Here is a 22,285-nt window from a genome sequence, read left to right on the forward strand (position 1 = left end):
CACAGTGGCTCAGGCATGTAATCCCAGCACATTTGGAGGCTGAAGTGGGAGGACTGCTGGAGGCCGGGAGCTGGAGGCTGTAGTGAGCTGTGATGGCACCACTGCACTCCAGCCTGGGCCAGAGTGAGACACTGTCTACCCCAAAAAGAAAGAAAGTGCATCAGATCATTTCACCCCTTTGCTGTATATCGTGTAACAGCTTTCCACCTTGCTTCTTGGAACATGCCAAGTTATCAGGCTCCCTGCAGACCCTGCCCAGGCCTGGGTCTCCTTTCCTTCTGTTCTGAGCTCCCCTTATCCTGGCCTTGCTTCTGGTCCCCAAACTCAAACAGGGCAACCGTTCTCCTGGGACATCATTTCCCTCCTGTGGGCTCTCTTTCCCTGGGTACTCCTGGTCTTGCTCCCTCACCTACCTCAAGCCCATGCCCATCACTCTCCAGTTAGGCCCTACCAGCTTCATTTTCCTCCAAAACACTCATCTCTGTGGGTTCCTCTCCTGAGACAGCCCACATGAGGAACAGCACCTGGCACACACTTGGGAAATGTTTTGGAAGAAATGAATTCAAGGAAGAGGGTCCTGAGGGGGTGAAGCAGGAGGGCAGAGGCCCTCAAAGCTGGACAGGGAGCCAAGAAGGGGTCGGGCAAGCCGGGGTGACGTGGGGGCTGCTGCCCTGGCCACTCCCCGTGTCCCACAGGTGCCTGGGGACCGGGTCACTGCCCTGGCCACTCCCCATGTCCACAGGTGCCTGGGGGCCGGGGGCACCGTCCTAACCACTCCCTGTGTTCTGCAGGTGCCTGGGGGTCGGGGACACCACCCTGGCCATGCCTTGTGTCCAGCAGGTGCCTGGGGGTTGGGGTCACCGCCCTGGCCACTCCTGTGTCCAGCAAGTGTCTGGGGGCCGGGGGCATCACCCTGGCCATTCTCTGCATCCTGCAGGTGCCTGAGGTCCGGGGACACCGCCCTGGCCATTCCTTGTATCCTGCAGGTGCCTGGGGGCCGGGGGCACTGCCCTGGTCACTCCCTATGCCCAGCAAGTGCTTGGGGGTTGGGGTCACCGCCCTGGCCACTCCTGTGTCCAGCAGGTGTCTGGGGGCTGGAGGTCACCGCCCTGGCCACTCCCTGTATCCTCCAGGTGCCTGGGGGCTGGGGTCACAGCCCTGGCCACTCCCCGTGTCTCGCAGGTCCCTGGAGACCGGCGACACCGCCCTAGCCACTCCCTGTATCCTGCAGGTGCCTTGGGGCCGGGGGCACTGCCCTGGCCACTCCCGTGTCCGTCAGGCGCCTAGGGGCGAAGCGGGGACTGCGGATCCGCAGGTGCACGCGTGGGGCTGGGGGCGGGGCGCGTCTCCTCTGGGGCCCTCCGCTCCCCTCTTCTCCACAGCGTCCTTCCTGGCGTTCGCCCCCAGAGTTCCGCCACCGCGTAGAGCAGGCGCAGCCAGCGCCCCCACAGCGTCCTCAGGCTCCCGAGAGCCCGCGCCGGTGCCCCCGCAGCCTCCCTCCGCGCACGCTCGGCAGCGAGGCTCCCAGAGGCAGGTCTGGAGCCTCGCGACACGCCCACAGACTCGATATCAGCCAATCCACGGCCGTGTTGTAGTTGACTGACAGCCCGTGGCAGGGTCCCGTATTCGGATTGGACATTCCTGCTGTTGTGGGCGGGCCCAGGAGGGCGGAACCCGGAAGGCAGGGCGCTTAGGTCGGACCTGAGAGCGGTGGACTGAGGTCCGCGGCCGGGTCCCGCATGGCGGCGCACAGGAAGCACGGTAGGTGGGGGCGGCGTGGAGGCTTTCTGCCCGGACCCCAGACCCGGCTCTCGGCTTAGACCGCAGTATTGACTCGGGACCCCGACCCCAGCTCCTCAGCAGGCCCCACCCCAAACCCGAACCAACTCTCCACCTCCACCCCAATCCCTACCCATCCCCCGCTCTTACCCCAGACCTCGACCCCGGACCGCGGCCCACCCCTCGCCCGTGTTGTTGCTTGCATGGCTGCTGGTCGGGCCGGCCCTGCCAGGCCACACCTGGTGTCTGGGGACTTGGGCGGCGGCGAGCCCAGCCAGGGGTTCGTGTTCTTAGCAGAGCCCCTGTCGGTGAGTGAGTAGGGGCCGCTCAGCTCTTCAGAGGGGTCCTAGCCCAGGGCTCCGGCGTGGAGCTGCAGCCAGCTCCGGCAGCCTCACCAAAAAGTACAGCAGAACCTCCCTGAGCCACTGTGTCCTCATCTGAGAGAAGTAGGTCGTGGCGTTTACCTTCAGTGGACCTAAGGTGTGGGGTGCATCCTAGTGCTTATTAAATTCTGTGATAGTATTAGGCAGTACCAAAGACAGGAGCAGAAAAATGGAATTGGTTAACCTGGCCATGCCTTAGAACGGAAGTGTTAGAAAATAAAGCGTGCTCCTTCCTCCTGCAAACCCCAGCTCATTACCCTCACCCTGTAATCATCATTATAATGCAAAGAGTGGCGGTTTTTGACCTGAAGCTCGTGTTACTTGGATTAATTCAGACGCTGATGAATTTTTTTCCTTCTCTATGTTTAAAACTGATATTTGTCCCTTTGAAATGAAAAGTGGCAAACTGTAGTTAACGAAAAAATTGCTTAAAAAAAATTTCTCGAGGCAGAATGTGGAGGAAAATATGGTCTCAAATATGGAAAATATGGTTTTTAGGGAAACACTGCACTTGGGCTTCCCCCTCTCCTTCAGGGCCAGGGAGTTGTCACCTGATCAGCTCAAAGGTTAAAAATGACCTAACAGTTTTTAAGCAGTCAGATGTTAGGCTCTAAAATGGACATTCACATATGTTAATCAGCACCAGAACTACCTTGTTCATGACCTGGCAGGCTGTGAATTCAGTGTCGAGGTTCTTAGGAGCAGACCTGACGGTGAACTGCCTGCAAAGCTGTCCCTGCCTTCGTAGTGGGGGGCTTCTTACTACTGCGGGTTTTCTTCTTGTTTTAAACCATAGCACATTCTTCTCTTACATTCTTTCAAATGTTTGCAACTCTATAGCATCTGTAATGTACCTAATCAACTTAAAAAAAACCTTTCTCTACTCACTAAATTAAAGTGAATGGAAGTTAATTGTTTGAGTCATTCACTAATCATCTTCCCTCGAAACGGCCTTTTTTTCAAACTATTGGATATGTGACAGAATGGTCAAGTAAATTTAGGTTGTTTAAGGACATTGTGGTTGGAAGGATGGGTTAATAAATCCCAAAAGTATAAAATGTAACTGGGAGAGAAAATATTAGTTTTCTGTGTGTCTTCCTCGCGATCGTCTGAATAGCCCATCAGCTGAGTGGCACTTAGGCTCTGAGAGGCACTGAAGGGAGGATTTAGCTGGAATAAAACTTCCCAGCATTTGTGATCTGATGGAGCAGGGAACTGGGGTGTGCTTGTGCCGAGTGTGCCTCTGGAGGAGGGGATGGAGACATCCGCTTGCAGGAATGTCTCTTTTCCTGTGGTCCAGCTCAGGGTCGTGGGGTGGTTGCAAATGGGGGTTGGGCACCATTGTTGATGGTGGGAGAGGAGGCAGGTGCCACGAGACGCAGGTGTGCCTTCCTGGAGCGGACCCCACACAGAACTCTGACTTGGCGTCGTTTATTCACCGCAGGGTGTTGGCCGAGCGTCTGCTGAGTGTGGCAGAGCCCCTCAGGCCCTGGCTGCAACAGCGAATCAGGCAGGTATCCTTCCCTCCCCGAGCTAAGTGAAGCTCTGCTGTGCTTTGAGGCTGTGCTTGGGGTTAGGGCAGTGCTTGCTGACAGAGGACACATCCAGGGGCCCATACTTTCCCCTGCTTGGCTCTGGCACAGACCAGGAAACATGAGGTGGAAAGGTTGGCAGTCAGGCTAAACAGTGATTCTAAGCTTTTTTTTTTTCCTGGAAGTAGATTGTTTTGCTAGGCAATGTAACCTGTTAATGAGACAATTTCCCTGTAACAATGTGTAGCAAAACTCCGCAGGATTAATGGGAAGAATGTGTTGCCTTTGCAGCAGCTCCACTTGAGTACAAATTGGTCACATGTGCTCTATGTTATGCTGGTGTAAGTAGAGCACTAGAGGATGTTTCTTGGGCCTACTTTGCAAGCCTGAGAGGTGCTGTGCAGCTCCGACCATGAACCGCTCTCCTAACTGAAGAGGATCCCAGGAAGGGGAAGGGCACTGTGGCCTCCATTCTACCCAGGGAGATTGGGTGAATATCTGGCATGTAATTAAGTGCTAGCTCAGGTCGGGCTGTTTCTGGCATGCAGGGTAGCCAGCGGTCAGGGGAGCCTGGCGTGGGGTTGCAGTGGACTGGGGAGGCCCCCAGTGTCACAGATCCCCCAGGGGCTGCGTGCTCCTCGAGGAAGGGGCCTGCTGCGGTGGGTGAGGACCTCAGGAGCTGCCCAGGTGACTCCTGGCAGGAGTGACTGCATCTGCTGTTGGCTGGGTTGAGCCTTGCTGCCTCCTCCTCCCTGGACGGCTCCCAGTGCCTGTCAGGGCATCTTGTGTTGGTGAGCAGAGCCATGCGGGACCTTGCTCCTTTCTTCCTTCTCGAGACGCTGACTGTGTCCCTGCTCCCTGGGCGGAGTCTTGTTGTCTGGCTCACGGAGCCTCCTCCCTGGTGGTTGGTCATTGTGAGGGGTTTGGCTCTGGTCCTCTCCCTGACTCCGTGTGTGCTTCCGGGACATTTCCGGAGGAGCCAAAGCTTGTGTGGGCTTTGCTGGGCAGAGGCGATCCTCAGATGCTGGGGTGAGGGCCACAGCCCCGTGGAGGCGGGAGCCCCATCCCAGGGCCCAGCCCTGAGCAGGCAGAGGAGTGCCAGGCAGTCATGCCACTCCCTCTCTCCCTGCACCAGGCCTGCCCTCACCACCTGCTGCTGTGTGTGTGGTGGGGGGATGTGCCAGTGGATTTAAGCAGAGTCCCTGCCCGGCAGCGCCCCCTGCATTCGACTCACTGTACCCTGAGGCCAGTCCTTTGACTCCTTGTCCTGCAGTTTCCCATCAAGGTGGTTCAGTGGTGCCAGCCACCCGCATCAAGGAGAGAGCTCTGAGGGCACCATGCTGCTGGCACGGCCTTGCTGGCCTGGCTGGGCCTTCTGTAGGGAAGGCCACAGAGCCCCATCCCAGAGGCCTCCTCCTGCGTGGCACCCAGCCTGCTGTCAGCCTGGGGAACGTGTGCTGGAGCGCAGGATGCTTGGTTGCTTTTTAATAAGAATTCATTCTTGCTGTGACTGCTGCATGCACAGGACAGCTTCACTCGCCCTTGCAGGTGCGTCCTCTAGGGCCAAGGAGTCTGGAGCAGGTGGGCAGCCTCTGTCTTCCTGAGACTCCTCAGATGAAGTTGGAGCTGCCAGCGCCTTGCTGTGAGCGGTCACACTTCCTGTTGGCCACCTCCCTGTCGTCTTCTGGTTTCTCCTGCACCTCAGGGAGTGGATTGCCCCAACTTCACACACCAGGAATCTTTGGCGCTGTCCACGGTGCTGGCCTGGTGCCAGAGTTCCTGCAGCTCTAGTAGTTGGGGAGAGGTGTCTGCGTGTAGGTGTGGGTCTGTGAGTTTGTGTGTGAATATTGTCAGTGTGCATGCATGTATGTGTACCGTTGTTCCTGTGTGTGCACGTGTCTGTGTATGCCTTTGTGTGTGCACACGTGTCTGGTGTTTGTGTGCATGCATGTCTGTGTGCATTCCTGTGGGTGTGTGCATCTGTGCAGGTGTGGGTATCTTTGCACGCATGTGTGTGCCTTCGTGGTGTGCGTGTGTATATGTGTACATGTGTGCATGTGTATGTGCCTGAGTGGTGTGTGTATATGTGTGTGTGCATGCATATCTGTGCCTGTGTGTGGTGTGTATGTGTGTAGCGTGTGTGCCTGTGTGTGGTGTGTATGTCTGTGTGTGGTGTGTATGAGTGCCTGTGTGGTGTGTATATGTGTGTTTTGCATGTGGTGTATATGTACATGCATGTCTTCTTGTGTATGTACGTGTGTATGTGTACCTATGTACATATGTATTGCCTGTGTGGTGTCTGTGTCTGTGCATGTGTGGTGTGTGTACATGTGTGTCAATGTTCATGTAGGTATGTGTGCGCCGGTATGTGTGTACATGTGTCTGTGTGTGGTGTGTGTGTACATGCATATCTGCGGGTGTGTGTGCCTGTGTGTACGTGTGTGTGCCTGTGTATGGTGTGCCTGTGTACATGTGTCTGTGTGTGGCATGTGTGTACATGTGTGTCTAGGTGTTCACCTGTGTATATGTGCATGCATGTGTGCCTGTGTATGTGTGTGTGCCTGTGTATCGTGTGCCTGCGTACACGTGTCTGCGTGTGGTGTGTGTGTACATGCGTGTCTGGATGTGTCCCTGTGTGGTGTGTGCATCTCCCAGCCGTACCCTGCAACTTGCCTGTGATACCTGCCTCTCCCTTGGAGTCCCAGAGCTGAAGGTGCCAGTTCGGATTTGTTTCCGTTGGAAAGAGGCTCCTTTTCCTTCTTGCAGTGTGGTGTTGGTCTGGCTAGGTGCCTGATGCCTCTGTTGGGGCCGACTTTCATTCTGGCCCCGTGTGTGGGACTCTGTGCAGAGCTGGACAGGAGTCATCGCTGTCCTGCAGAAGTGGGGCTGTGTTCATTGACACATGTGGCTTTGACATTCTCTACTCAGATGCGGTAGAGCCCTTCCTCCGGAACAGGAGTTGGCATCTCTTTCCCCATCTTCAAGGAAGGACAGCGTGCTCAGGAGCACTTCCCAAGTGAATAACTGAATGAATGAGGGAGGGAGGGAAGAAAGGGAGGGAGGGAGGGAGGGACCTCATGGAACAGGGGGGAAGGAAGGAGGGAGGGAAGGAGGGAGGGAGGGAGAAAGGAGGAAGGAAGGAAGGAAAGAAAGAAGGAACCTCATGGAACGGGGGTTTAGGGAAGGGAGGGAGGGAGGGAACCAAGGAACCTACCTCATGGAACAGGGGGGTTTAGAGAATCCCGGCAGAGCAAGAGGCGCCGTGTCAGCCAGGCCCTGCAGGAGTGTTGGTGTGTGGTGAGGTTGGGGTGTGGAGGTCGGCTCCAGCAGGGAAGAGCAGGTGCAGTGGTGGGAAGGCCAGCGCACGTGGGGACGAGGAGATGCGGTACTGCGGTGGCTGCAGGAGGGCTGCAAGAGCTGCCCGGACATGGGGGCAGCTGCAGTCTCGGCTCCTTGCAGGTTGGGAGAGAGTCGTGCTTGGTGTGCCGAAGAGGTGGTGGATGCCGAATGCGCCCATCCCTAGTGGCCGGGGCCCCAGTGCACAGCAGGCCTCGGTCTCGAAGGGGACGGCCACCGAGGTCAGTCCTGCTGGACTGCTGCCTCAGAGCTCACTCTACTAATGCTCAGGTGACTCATCTGTAAAGTGGGCGGCAGCACCGTGAGGACCCAGCCAGGTGACTCATCACATGCAAGGTTCTGTTGGAGTCACGAGCTGGTCACTGCCGCTGGTTCTGTCCCCTGGGTGCAGAAGAGACGGAGGTGGGGGACCCAAGTGCCTGTGAGAACAGAGCAGACGGGAAGCCGGAGGGGACAGCAGGTACGGAAGCCGGAGGGGGGAGCAGGTACGGAAGCCTGAGGCGGGGAGCAGGTACGGAAGCCTGAGGCGGGGAGCAGGTACGGAAGCCTGAGGCGGGGAGCAGGTACGGAAGCCTGAGGCGGGGAGCAGGTTCGGAAGCCTGAAGAGGGGAGCAGCTACGGAAGCCTGAGGGGGGGAGCAGGTACGGAAGCTGGAGGGGACAGCAGGTACGGAAGCCTGAAGGGGGGAAGCAGGTACAGAAGACTGAGGGGGGAGCAGGTACGGAAGCCTGAAGAGGGGAAGCAGGTACGGAAGCCGTGGGGGGGGGGGTGGGGGGAGCAGGTAGGGAAGCCGGAGGTGGGGGAGCAGGTACGGAAGCTGAGGGGGGAGCAGGTACGGAAGCCTGGGGGCGGACCAGGTTCGGAAGCCTGAGGAGGGGGAGCAGGTACGGAAGCCAGAGGGTAGGGGAGCAGGTACGGAAGCCGGAGGGGGGGCAGGTACGGAAGCCGGAGTGGGGAGCAGGTAAGGAAGCTGGAGGGGGGAGCAGGTACGGAAGCCGGAGGGGTAGCAGGTATGGCAGCCTGAAGGGGGAGCAGGTACGGCAGCCTGAAGGGGGAGAAGGTACGGAAGCCGGAGAGGGGAGCAGATACGGAAGCTGGAGGGGGGGGGAGCAGGTACGGAAGCCGGAGGGGGGAGCAGTTTAGGAGGCGTCACTGCATCAGGGCGTGGGATGAGAAACCACAGCACCCAAAAAGGACCACATGGACCTTCTTGGCTGGTGCAGGGAAGAAGTGGGTTCCAGGAGGCCACAGTGGGGCAGCCGTGGTTCACTGGTGCTCCAGGCAAGGCGGTGTCGGTGCAGGAGGTACTTCCCGGGTTCTGGATTCCACATCCTTGATAGCGTTCCTCAGTGAGCGCAACCTGCCCGTGCAAACAACACCGGGCTTGTCGGTGTGGAATCCCTTATGGGTTGCAAGTTCTTTGGGCTGAATTCAAGACCTATCTAATGAAAAAGCCAATGTGTAATGAAACTGGAAAAAATAAAAATGTTGGAGTAAAAGGTATAGTTTATCTGGTGTCTCCTGATTTTCATCAAGCAACTTGATGAATTGCCTTCCCAGTGACCTCTCAGCATGTTTTAGCCCAGCCTTGTTTCGGTGAGAAAACAACTCCGAGAACTGAGTGGGCTGCCAGAGGGTTGTGCCCTCTCTGGGCAGTGCCAGCCTCTCCGGAAGCCCCTGGGCTGCTCTGCACTCCGCTGGGTGTGTTTGCCAGTTGCTGAATGAAAACTGTTGCAGCCGCCCGTGAAGGTAAAAGATGTTTGTGAGCGCTTCATGAAATGACAGATGCTGGTTATAAAACTACAAGGAAAACTCTGGACAAAGTTCGCGTGGAATATTTCCTTTCTTCTCCTTTTTTATTTGTAGAGATCGGATCTCACTATGTTGTCCAGGCTGGTTCTCAAGTCATCCTCCTGACGCAGCGTCCTGAGTAGCTGGCCTACAGGTGCCCGGCTTTCTTCTTTTTTCAAAGGTTAGAGTTTCCGTAGAAAATGATGATCTGGTGTATTTTCACCTCCTCCGTGAGAATCCCACGTCAGATCGGTCATGGCGGGAGGTTCTAGTGACGTCCCATTCAAGGGTTATTTCTGGTTTAGCGCTTGTTTTTGTTCTTTCTTTTTGATATTTCAGAGCTTGCCTACTTTTGCTTAAATAGTAGCCAGTTATTTTCCCATTTGTCATTCTGTTACAAAACTCCTCAAGAATCTACTACTCGTTGAATTAACATACTGAACTTTTCTTTCTTGTGAAGTGATATAATTCTATTACCAGTTTATTCCTTTATTTCTAGATTATAGTCAAAGGCTAAATACCTTGCCTCATTACAGGGATAAAATGAAAAAAAAAAAAAAAATCCCACCGGGATTATTGTTGTAAAGAAAGCTGTGACTGGGCCAGCATATTTTCAGCAGGCATGTAAACATAGTTTTTACTGAAAAAAGAAAATTCAAACTATCAGATTTTCAAAAAATGCAATAATCCTGATAAATGTTAAATTTAAAATGCTTATTACAATGAGACAGGCAGATGTAGAAGGAAAAAGATCAGCTAGAGCTGCCGTTCACTGAGAGCAGAATTTTTATATTTTCTCTAAACTGATGAAATAATGTGGTTTGTGTGTGTTTTGTGGTTTTAGTGGAAATGTTTTGGGAGATTTCTGAAAGAGGCAGGGAGCAAGCACCTCCAAGCCGGCCATGGTGGAAATTTCTACAGTGATTATTCTGCAATGTGACAGGTGAAGGAGGCAGGCAGCAAGCACCTCCAAGCCGGCCATGGTGGAAATTTCTACAATGGTTATCTCCAGTCTTGTTTTCCATAACAGTTTTTCATTTAAATATGATGTTAGAAGCCTGCTGACTCTTGTTTGAAAATCTAATCACTTTTCCGTTTGTAAATCTGTTAAGTGGAAACTAAAAAGGAATGTTATAAACCGATTTTATTCTCTATGAGTATTAGTCTGTTCTGCATTGCTGTAAAGGAATGCCTGAGGCTGAGTAATTTATAAAGAAAAGAGGTTTACTGGGCTCATGGCTCTGCAGGCTGTACAGGGAGCATGGCGCCAGCACCCACTTCTGGTGAGGTCTCCTTGTGAAGCTGCCGCCCTTGGGGAAGGCAGAGGGGAGCCAGCGTCCTAAGGAGAGAAGGAGAGCAGGAGAAGACGGAGGTCCCAGCCTCTTAAGCAGCCAGATCTCCAAGAGCTCATCACCATGAGGTGGGCACCAAGCCATTCTCACGGGATCTGCCCCCATGGCCCAGACACCTCCCAGCAGGCCCCCCTTCAACACTGGAGCTCACATGTCACGTGGGATTTGGAGGGGACACAGCCAAACCACATCAGTGTGTTTTCTCCTTCAGTGACTTCACATTGTAAAGTCACTCATGAATATTTGTGGTCTCTCTTATTTTAGTGAATCCCTGTAAGCGTGTGGTCCTGTCGGTTTTACAGCTTCTCCTGAGCATCTGCATTTTGAAATAGGTCCTTTCGAACTGATCTCATTCTTCACATCCCCAAATAAGCTGTGCACGTATTTTCTCTGAAAGTCACACTTTCCCAAGAGACACCAGTTTATAAGGGTGATAGCAAAACTTTTGGAATTTTAGAGAATCACGAATGATCGTTAATTCTAATATTTTCCAGCACCAAGAGTTTCATACCCAACTGTTCGATTTTAAATTCAGCAAGTGCATTTAGGAAGAGTTTAGAATTGAATAGGTTCACTTCCAGGGTCAAACTTTGTTTCTTTGTGAGTTACATATATTTACAGTTTTTCCTAAGTGTCTAATTTCCAAAGAACACTTTACTGAAGGATTTTATTGGTATTTGGCTACGTCTTTGACTTGAGATAGCAAGTGTAGGCAGCAGTCCTTTCTGAGGATTATACCAAAGTGACTTAATTCCCCCGTGAAAGGGACTCATTTCTGCTGAGTGTTGCGGCATGTGAATTTCTGATGGGGTGTTTTTCTGGGCCTTGGCCTTCTGTTGTTGTGTCTCTCATTTCTCAGTGCTGATTGCTTGGCCTTCTTGGTGATTTATTTGTTTTCCTGCAGGTTATTTTTTTCGATTGGCATTAAACACTCAGTCCTCTGCCTTTTTATTTTCCGGTGATTGCTTTTTGATGGGCACTACAGTTTCAAGTTAAAACTTGCTCTTGCTGCTGGAAGCGGAGCACATTGATGAGGTGTGGGAAGGCAAACAGAACCAGCCTCAGGCTTCTGGCAGACATGGAGTCGTTGTGACCACGAGGCACTTTCGTTTGGGCCACACAGCATCGAGGGCTCCGGGAGCTCCTGCCGCACCAGCTGGTCCAGCGCTGTTTTTGTGGGTTCTTTTGTTTTCAACACATTGTAAATTAAACAGAAAAGAGGCTTTTAACCTCTAACTTGATTTTTTTTCAGCCTCCATCTGTAGCTCATAGACATACACACACTTAGGTAAAAACACATTAGATCAAAAAGGAGCATTTCAACAAACCAAAAATGACAAATGCTTCACTGTGTTCTGGTTATTCTGGAGGGAAAAAGCCTTTCATTTATGTTCTGCTTTTGGTATTAGTCACCAAGTAGAGCTGGCCCATTGGAAGACAGGCTGTGTTTACAAAATCAGGTCCAGATCTGCAGGAAACCACCAGCAGTTCGTGGGGTCCTCATGTCATTCCTCTAACTATTCCAAGAACCAGCAAGGGCATCAGTGCCATGTAATGTGGTTTTGGTCTAAAACAGCTGATGATTTCTGTGTAAATAAACAGTGTAAGCACTGGTGTTAAAGGCCCTGAGTGCCTGGGCCAGGTGTGTGGGGGCTGCACACTCGGCGCTTGTCAGCTCAGGCGCTAAACCCAAAGTGGCACCGTGTCCGTGAGGTCTCTCCCAGCCCCAGCCTCCATCCTCTCCTCTCCGGGGCTGGGAGGAAGTGACACTCGTCTATGCATCTGCCAGCAATATTAGCTGGTGGAAAGTAATTATTAATATTTAATTTTGCTTTTTAAACTTTGCTCTTTTAAAAACTGATTTTAGAAAGTTAAAAGTATTCTTTAAAAAATACCTTATGATTTATATTTTAGCAGCTGCAAATATTTAGACATGTATATTTGTCAGCAAAGTTATTTTTAGATACCGGGATATTTGTATTAAACTGGGTTAAGATTTATTAAAATTCTTGTTGAAGACAAAATCTCCCACTTTATAATGAGATACCCATTTTGGCATCTATTTGAGATCATCTGTTTTTGTGCCTGTTTATAGGACGCTTTATGAATAATTCACTGGTCATGCATAATATGACACAAAACCGGCCTTTGTCAATATTTAATATCAAAATCATGCTGTAACTCCTGTCAGTGAAGCATTGTGAGGGACACACTCGCCTTTTCTGTAACAAGGCTTTTACCAGAAGTAGCGGGAGCCGGCGTGGCTTTCAGGCTCATTCCAGCGATGGAGCAGACACGGTGACCTCCAGGAGTGTGTGGGCCGCTGGGAAAGATGTTTTCCTTCACGAGGTTCTAGAACACCCGTGCAAGATGGAGGCCCTTCAGCCACAGGTTTCATGAGATACTTAAACCAGTTTAGCCTAGGCTACCGAAAGGTGTTCTTTTTGCTTTAGTTTTTTTGGATGACCATGCTCAAGTTTGAATTTGAAAAGGGACGTTGTCTTTCCCATGGCTGTAAACTGTACAGATCTTTATGTGTTGACCGTCGTAAATTAGCACATCCAAATCCCTACGGCCCTCTTCCCATCCCCACCCTCCATGTGAAAACTGTGAAGGACTAAACTTCTATATTTAAATTGTATTATTTGCTTAAGATTTTAAGCAGCCTGTTTTCCTGCATTCTTAAGTAGTTGCATGCTCTTCCTGGCATCCTGATTTATTATCCCAGATACCAGCTTTGTCATCCTGTGTGTTTGTGGCTGACACTGGCACGGTGCGAGCATGCATCCTCATCCTTCCTCATGGGTGCCTCAGCATTCTGCCTTCGGTCATGTCCATGGGTGATGCTGGCATGGTGCGGGTGTGTGTCCTCGTCCCTCCTCGTGGGCACCTCGGCGTCCTGCCGTTGGTCATGTCTGTGTGGCCTGCATTTACCTCTCGGACATCTCATTTGTCTTTGAGGGTGTCCAGGACATTCCTCTTCCTCCAAGGCCTCATTTGTGCAGAGTAGTCGGTGATTTTCAAGGACTGGCGTGATGAGATTTTGTGTTCAGAAGACAAGAGGAGCAAGGTGCACGCCTAGGGCCCCATCCTGCTTTCTAAATATTGGGCTCCTTGGAGAAGAGGCTGGTTCCAGGCCTAGGCAGAGGAAACACAAGATGAGCCTGCGGTACCTTGTAGGGCCTTGTGTGCTCATGGGAGGGCCAGGTGGGCTGGAGGGCGCCGGGTCCACGCTGGAGGACGCTGGATCCACACTGCGGCAGACCTTGTGGCCAGTGCCGGGACTATTTGAGCAACAAAGTATATGTGGGCAGTACAGGGCGATGGTTTTTGGAACAAATGAAACATCTACGAGTCTTTTAGGTGTTACATAACACAAAGGTAATAATTCAATACATGTGCAAATGCGGGCAGTTCTTCAGTACAGAATTCTGTGTGATAAACACCGAAGGAGTGAGGAAAGGAAGCCACTGAGGAGCCCACAGCCACGTCTTTTGCCAGCAGGACCCACCAGCAGATGCCAGAATTAGTGGGTGAGATTGAGGAGGAAAAGGATCTAGTCCCGAGGTGTCTCCTCCACGGTGTTTGTTGGTTCTAAAGGAAAGAGAGTCACTTGGCCAGGAGAAATCCAGCAGACCTCACAGCACCTGCGGGCAACCGAGGGCGTCAGCGGAGAGAAGCATCCCAGCCGGTTGTGGGCGCCAGCGCCCATCTGCAGTTCTGCAGAAGTGAATGACCTCAGTGTCACCCTGAGAACACTGGACGCAAGTTACAGCAATTCCAAAACATAACTGCTGCAAGAGATGTCACAACGGTGGAAGACGAGGAAAATGGGAGGAAAGTGAGGCCTCGAGGGTGGATGGGGCAGGATCGGAGTCTGGTCGATGCGGGAGCCCACTGTTGGATGAGGGCTCACACAGCCAGGGCTGGGGTGGGGCAGAAACCCAAGTTTTCACGTTGAAACAGCCTCCCTGAGCCTCGCCAGGCCTGGGGCTTTCATGTGGCAAAGCCCCGAGGGTCAGGCTCTCAGCCCTGGCAGTGGCCCCAGGCCCTGGGCTCCCAGTGAGAAGTGAGTCCAGGACCTGCCTAGGTGGTCTATGGGGAAGGAAGCTCCTTAGGAGGGCGTTGGGGCCTCGGCATGTGGCCCGGACCTCCTGGTCTGCATGGTTCTGGGAACCACCCTTCCTGAATCTGCTCGTGCGGCGCCTCAGCAGGCTTGCAGGGGAATTGCAGAAATCCTAGAGGCTGAAGACCCAGAGGCCTTGGGGTTCTGTGGGCCCTGCGCGCTGCGCCAGCTGGAATCATGTAAATCTCTTCCAAGAGAAATGACTGTGTTACAGAAGGCAGAGCCTGTGACTCCCAGGGTGGCCTCTGCCCTGTCAGTTATCCCTGAGAAACCCCTGCCAGCTGTCACTCTGAATTTAAAGCCAACTGACTTTAGATTGTTCCCACCTTCTACTTCCATTTTGGAATTTTTATAAAATTTCTGAATGTACTGTACACCTTTATCAGATGTTTTCATTTGAAACATGAAATGTAACAGTATTGTTAGAGAACCACTGTTACTTGGGCTATACATGTAATTTATTGCAGGCACTGGATGGAATTCAGCGAAAATGCTCCCTACCTATCTTTTTTGTTTTAGGCACATTCTTATGTTGCTTTTAGCTCAGAAATCTGCCTCAGGAAACCTTGAAAGACTGTTACCTGGGGCCAGACTCAGTGCGTTCCGACCTGCACCCTGGTGTGTTCTGCGGTGTCTCAGTGCTCTCCGACCCGTACCCTATTGTGTTCTGCAGGGTCTCAGTGCGCTCCGACCTGCACCCTGGTGTGTTCTGCCATTTTCTTTGGGATCAGCTGCCTTGTTTCCACAAACTCTGTCATCTGATGCTTGGTTGGGCCCAACGTCTCCTGGTGGTGGCTGTTTAGTCAGGGCCTGCCCCACTCCCTGGGACTGTCTTGTGCCTGCCCAGCTTCAGGCATTCTGCAGCATTGCCTGGCTCTGACCATTGCCTGGGATTTCTCCGTAGCATTTTCCTAGCTCCAGACACTGGCAGGCAGCTGGGCCTAGGGAGACGACTTCAGCCACATGTCCGCGTTGGCTGCCCCAGGCCCAGCAAGGCTTTAGCTCTGAGCGCCCTGTCCTTGTTTGCAGAATTGGGTGGCTGGTTATGGTTTTGTCTTCGAATTTGTTCTGGTTTGTGAAGATGTTGGATAAAGCTCATCTTATCTGCCCACCATCTCCTCTGCTCATCACCAGGTCGGTCATCTGGCATAGGACATTTTCTTCTTTGACATTTAAAGGAAATGTGACAATTGGATTTGTATCTGAAGTCTTGGAACCTTCTTTTGAACATACCTGGGAGCACTGCAGTACATTTTTAGAAGCATTTCACAGACCGCCTGTTGCTCCCTGAGAGCCAAGGTGTCTCCTCCGGCCCTTTCTGTAGGGGTGAGACCCGCTCACCACGGCCAGCAGGAGCTTTTGAGGTGTCCTGTGCTAGAGCACTTGTGCGTCATATTCAAAAATTAGCGTATGGGGGCCCTCTCATTGCCAGGACCTCGTGAAGACCCCGGGGGCTTAGGGATCACATCGTTTCAGTTCAGATTTTCCACTTAACCGGAGGTCATTTCCTCCCAGCAAAAGGAGCCTTTGCGCTCACTTGTTGGGAGCCGTGGAGGTGCAGAGTCTCAGGTGAGAGCTCCCGTGTTCGTGATCACACTGCGACCCACTTCCACTGAGCTCTGTGCTCAGGGTTTTCATGGTCCGTCCATGGAGGACACGGGGAGTTCTGGTGAGCGTTGCGTGGAAACCCACACAGTGTTCTTAACAGCGGGGCCTGTAGGAGGGTGATTTCTACCACGTGTTTGTCCGAGAGGCCAGAATTAGGAAGGGTTTGTGCCTTCAGCTACAGTGTCCCCATGTAGGGCCATGGAGCCTCCCTGCCTCGTCTAGAAGCCACCCCCAGCATCTCCTCTCAGGGAGCCCATGACAGATCCCTGCACGCCTCCAGTCAGGCCAAGTCCCCGCCTCCCTGTTCCTAAAGGCACCAGGGACTTGTGTCAGGAGTGCTGATTTCTGCTGTGCGACTTTTGGTTATTCCAGAGCAGCTGTCTTTTTTCTAAATTTTATGAGGTTAAAATAATTCATTTCATTAACTTTTCCCCACACCTTATCCACTATGCTATTTTGAGATCAATGGCTGTTCATTAACCACACTTAGGGCAGAAATATTTATTCATTTTGACAGTTTGTCCCCACAGTTTAAACAATGTAAACAAAAACAAGCAAAGTAAAGAATCTCTGTTTAGTGGCTAAACCGCGTCAGGTGCACGGAATTCTCCCCAGTCGCAGTTGTTGACACATTCAGTTTAAGGGAGAGAGTGCAGACCACGAGTTCCCAGAGGACGTGGGGTGGTGCCTGCCCTGCCTGAGAGCCCCCCACACCTGCTCCATTCACACACCTGGCTCCAGGTGCTGTGGGCCACTGACACCATCCACCCAGGACCACAGCCCCACTGACAGGGGTCACGGCCTGCATGTGCCTCAACCTCACAGGGAGGAACCAAGCGACCTGGAGCCAGAGGTAGCACCTGCTGGCAGTGCACAGCCTACTGGACTCAGGGTGATGCCCTGTGGAGAGGGTCAGTTGATGGCAGGATGGTGAGGGGTCCTCTAGGGTCAGCCTCAGGAGTTTCTCTGAGGGGCAGAGTCTGGGGGATCCCAGTGTGCAGTGCCCAGAGTGGGAGGACCGCGGACTTGGGTCTCCAAGGGGCAGAGTCTGAGGGATCCCGGTGTGCAGTGCCCAGAGCGGGAGGACCGGGGACTTGGGTCTCTGAGGGGCAGAGTCTGGGGGATCCCGGTGTGCAGTGCCCAGAGCGGGAGGACTGGGGACTTGGGTCTCCGAGGGGCAGAGTCTGGGGGATCCCGGTGTGCAGTGCCCAGAGTGGGAGGATCGGGGACTTGGGTCTCCGTTGGTGCTTTCAGGATGTGTTTGTGTGGAGTAAAAGGCATGTGTGATTCAGTAAACTGCATAACTGGTTCCTTTTCTTCCTTTTCTTTTCATCGGTTGTCCATACAGTGTTTGTTGAGAAGGTGCTGCAGAGACTTTTTCCTCGGGTTCCAAGTGGCCAAGGAAAGAGGGAACCCCAGACGCTGGCTGTCCAAAATCCACCAACAAAAGTGACCTCTGAGAAAGTGAGTCGGAAACATGCTCAGCCTTTGACAGGTGAGGTTGTCTGCAGATGTGGGTGGGTCTCAGGGACTGAAGTTAATCTCTGTCATCATCACTTGCCCTGGAGAATGTATCTTCTGGGCCTTGGGCTTCTGTCTGCAGATCTGCACAGGGCCTGCAGCAGGTGGGCAGGGCAGGCATCACTGTCCACACAAGCTCTGCCAAGGCCCCTGTGGACTCCCCAGCCAAGGCCAGGTCAGGGTACTGCCTTTTTGGGGTCATTTACTCGTGTGCTCTGAAGATGCCATTTGGACTATAACTCGGGTTTGGCCCAGCCTTCCTGACCTCTGAGGAAAACAGGCGCCTTCCCCACCACAACACCATGTCTCCAGTTGACCCCGTTAGCTTGTACCCACTCAGGGACAGGCTTCTGATGTTCTTGTCCCGTGGTCTTTGGCAGACATCTGTCCCATGACAGTCCCACGTAAGCTCTTGGTGGCTGCAGGATCATCCGCCATGAGGGTCCCATCAGCTCCAATCCCTGCAGTGCAGCTCCACTCACTTGTGAGACTGTGAGAGACCCCCGCTGAGAGACACGGGAAGAGACCACCTGTGTGTGGCATGTCCTACTGAGAGACACGGGAAGAGACCACCTGGGTGGAGCGCATCACACTGAGAGATGCAGGCAGAGACCACCTGGGTGCAGCACATCCCACTGAGAGACACAGGAATAGACCACCTGTGTGTGGCACATCATACTGAGAGACGCTGAAGAGACCACCTGGGTGGAGCACATCCCACTGAGAGACATGAGAGTAGACCGCTTGTGTGTGGCACATCTCACTGAGAAATGCGGGAAGAGACCACCTGGGTGCAACACATCCCACTGAGAGACACGGGAATAGACCACCTGGGTGCAGCACATCCCACCGAGAGACACGGGAATAGACCGCTTGTGTGCAGCATATCCCGCTGAGAGATGCAGGAGAAGACCACCTGGGTGCAGCACATATGGGCGGGTCCATTCTGTTCCGCAGTAAACACATAAGTCCGTAAAGCCAGACGTGGGTTCCTGGGTGCCATTTCTGGGGATCTCGTTCGTGTTTCTTTAGCGGTGGTCTCTCACTGGGCATTTGTTCGCCATGCATTTGTGTTCCTGAGAGCTGCACGGTCTCTGGTTTTCACACACCTTATAATGGAGCCATGCAATGGGATCTCAACAGGCAGTCCTTGTCATCCCACAGATCACCTTCCAGCCCCACAGGTCAGATCTCCGTTGACTGTGAACACGTTTTCCCACAGACGTAATATTCTGTGTGGTGATTCCATTTCCAGGCCCCCTCAGAAATCCTGTCTAACCTGCGATGTGATGAGTGCCACAGACACCATTCTGGTCCAGGATTGAAGACAAGTGAGAAGGAAAAGGTTTCCTTCATGTCTCCTAGATACGGGGTTACACTAAGCATGCTTTTCCTGTGGGACAAATCCATGTATTCCATGTTCCTTTCTGCATTTTTCCCATATGGCTTAATGTTTTCAAATGGTACAAGCTCCCAGTGTAGTAGGATAACATTCCAATTAAGGAGTAAGTGACTGCTGTTGGGCATATTTTTACCTTTTAAAGAATATACCTGTTAAAGGCTGAATTGCCCCTCCCCACAACCGCCACCAGCAAATTTGTAAGTTGAAGCCCTAACCCCCCGTACTTCAGAATGTGACTGTATTTGGAGATGGGGTCCTGAAGTTGATTAAGGGTCAGTGAAGTCGTCAGGGTGTGCCCTAATCCAATATTACCGGTGTCCATATTAGAAGACGAGATCAGGACACGCATACGTACAGAGGCTTGACCCTGTGACAACAGAGAAAACAGCATTTGCAAGCCAAGGTCCAAAACCAGCCCTGCTGAGACCATGACCTTGGCCTTCCAGTCTTCCAGGCTGTGAGAGAACAAATGTCTGTTGTTGAGTTCACTCAGTCCATGGGGCTTGGTAATGGCAGCCCTAGAAAGCTAATGCACTGTCCATTGTGCCTGTTAGAAATGTTCTTGCTTTTTCAATCAGCATAACAAAGTTTTTAAAGAAAACGCAGGTAATGAAAATCTGAAAGAAGCAACAAAAAAGACTTCTGGAACTAATAAAGGATTATAGTGGGGTTGTATGATACAAGGTTAATACACAGAAGTCAACTGCTTTCCTATATGTCAGCAAAGAACAACTGGAACCCAGCACTTTGAGAGGCCAAGGCAGGCGGATCACAAGGTCAGGAGATTGAGACCATCCTGGCTAACACAGTGAAACCCTGTCTCTACTAAAAATACAAAAAATTAGCCAGGCATGGTAGCGCACACCTATAATCCCAGCTACTCGGGAACCTGAGGCAGGAGAATCACTTGAATCCGGGAGGCAGAGTTTACAGTGTGCCAAGATTGCACTACTGCACTCCAGCCTGGGCGACAGAGCAAGACTCCGTCAAAAAAACAAAACAAAACACAGTATCATTTATATTACCATCACCCTTCCCCCATAATAACATATTTTGGTGTAAATCTAACAAATGTGTACAGCATCTATATGAAGAAACTATAGAATTCTGATGAAAGAAATCAAAGAAGACTAAAAATTGAGGAGATATTCCATGTTCCTGGATAGGAAGACTCAATATTATAGAGATACTCATTCGTCCTAACTTGATATACACATTCAATACAATCCTGATTAATATCCCAGCAAGTTATTTTGTGAATATTGATAAACTGATTCTAAAGTTTAGATGGAGAAGCAAAAGACTAAAAATAGCCAGCAGAATATTAAAGGAGAAAAATAAAATCAAAGGACTGGCATTACCTGACTTCAAGACTTACTTACCATAAATCTACAGTAATCAAGACAGTGTGTTGTTGGCAAAAGAGTAGACACATAGATTAATGGGACAGAATAGAGAGTACAGAAATAGACCCACATAAATAATACTGACTTAGGTCATTTGATAAAGGAGCAAAGGCTATTCAGTGAATGGTCTTTTCAACAAATAGTGCTGGCACAACTAGACATCCACATGCATAAAAATATAGACACAGACCTTAAATCTTTTACAAAAAAAACTTGTTAAAAATGGATCTGGGCTGGGTGTGGTGGCTCACGCCTATAATTCCAGCACTTTGGGAGGCTGAGGCAGGCAGATCACGAGGTGAGGAGATCAAGACCATCCTCACTAACACGTTGAAACCCCATCTCTACTAAAAATACAAAGATCAGCTGGGTGGGGTGGCACACACCTGTAGTCCCAGCTACTCGGGAGGCTGAGGCAGAAGAATCGCTTGAACCCGGGTGGCAGAGGTTGCAGTGAGCTGAGATGGTGCTACTGCACTCTAGACTGGGCTACAGAGCAAGACTCCATCTCAAAAACAAGGATCTTAGACCGAAGTGTAAAATGCAAAACTATAAACTCTTAGAAGATAATATGGGAGGCAATCTAGGTGCCCTTGGGTTCAGCAGTGACTTTTTAGCTACAACACCAAAGGCTTGATCAATCAAAGAAAGAATTGATTAGTAGATGTCCAGCTGATAACTTGGACATCATTAAAATTAAAATGTTCTGTTCTGCAAATGACACTGTCAAGAGAGTGCAGAGACAGGCCACAGACTTAGAGAAAATATTTTCAAAAGACATATCTGACAAAGGACTGTTATTCAAAATGTTTCAAGAATTCTTCAACTTAAGAAAATGGGCCAAAGATGTGGACCTCACCAAGGAAAATATGGTGCAAATAATCCTATGTAAAGATGTTTCACATCGTATGTCATCGGGGAAATGCATATCAAGACAATGAGACACCATCACACACCTACTAGAGTAGACAAAATCCAGAACTGACACCACCAAATGCTGGAGGCACAGGAACTCTCATCACTGTAGGTGGGAATGCAAAACAGGGCAGCCACTTTGGAAGACAGTTTGGTAGTTTCTTACACAACTAAACATATTCTTACCTGTATGATCCAGCAGTTATGCCCCTTTTCATTTATCCAAATAGATGGAAAACGTCGATAAACCTGCACGTGGATGTCGATAGCAGCTTTATTCATAACTGCCAAAACTTGGAAGCAACGAAGATGTCCTTCAGTAAGTGAATGAATAAGCAAATTGTGGTGCATCCCGACAACAGAAAATTATTCAGGGCTAAAAAGAAATGAACGATCAAGCCGTGAAAAACACGACGGGACCTTGAACGCTTATTGCTGAGTGACAGACGCCAATCTGCAAAGGCCACACACTGTGATTCCAACTCTGTAACTCTGTGGAAAAGCAGAACCGAGGAGACCCTGAGAAGATCAGTGGCTGCCAGGGACTGGGAGGAGCAGGTGGAGAGCAGAGGACTTGCAGGACGGCGAAACCGCCCTGTATGATGCCGCCATGGTGGGCACATCTCATTCTGCATTTGCTCCAACTCAGGATGTACGAGAGTGAACCACAATGTAAACTGCAGACTGGGGTGGCAACAGTGTGTCAGCGTCAGTTTACTGATGATAGCAACGTACAACTCTCATGGTGATGGTAATGGGGAGCATGTGCACTGTCATGCCTTACAAGGAGCAGGCCGTCCCTAACATTTCCTGTTTTTCTCTGAATTTTACTGAACCAACATTTTTAATCTTTTCTAAAATTGTATTTTTAGGGTCGATTTGCTTTTTCTTTGCTGTAACCTAACAAAAGTTTTAAAGGTGATCGTTCACCAATAACATCTGGTGGTAGGAAGATGAAATTAGGTGGGGCAGTTGAAGCTGTATGTATGGATGGATGATGGATCATTTCTAAGTGAAAAAATAATATCTGTAAATTCCAGGCCAGTTTCCTTCTAGAAGATATGTGTTTTCTTGCCTAAAGTGATTGGCTTTTCACTTTTAAAATCACTATTT

The 22,285-nt window shown here is 51.2% G+C and overlaps 1 protein-coding gene across 4 annotated transcripts in view; it reads left to right on the plus strand.

Annotated features, from left to right (window-relative positions):
• Nucleotides 1-1,660: 1,660 nt before the first annotated feature.
• Nucleotides 1,661-22,285, plus strand: part of ERICH1 (glutamate rich 1) — a 63,710-nt gene continuing 43,085 nt past the window's right edge. For all 4 annotated transcript variants that reach the window (XR_004059249.1, XR_747947.2, XR_747948.2 and 1 more), the window contains exons 1-2: nt 1,661-1,761; nt 17,277-17,423. Coding sequence is in view for 1 of the 4 variants with exons in the window: in XM_010363106.2 (XP_010361408.1) it covers nt 1,740-1,761; nt 17,277-17,423 (169 nt within the window). In the remaining 3 variants the exon portion in view is untranslated. The remainder of the gene's footprint in view (nt 1,762-17,276; nt 17,424-22,285) is intronic.

Source organism: Rhinopithecus roxellana, chromosome 9 (assembly GCF_007565055.1).
Source record: "Rhinopithecus roxellana isolate Shanxi Qingling chromosome 9, ASM756505v1, whole genome shotgun sequence".
Lineage (NCBI taxonomy): Eukaryota > Metazoa > Chordata > Mammalia > Primates > Cercopithecidae > Rhinopithecus > Rhinopithecus roxellana.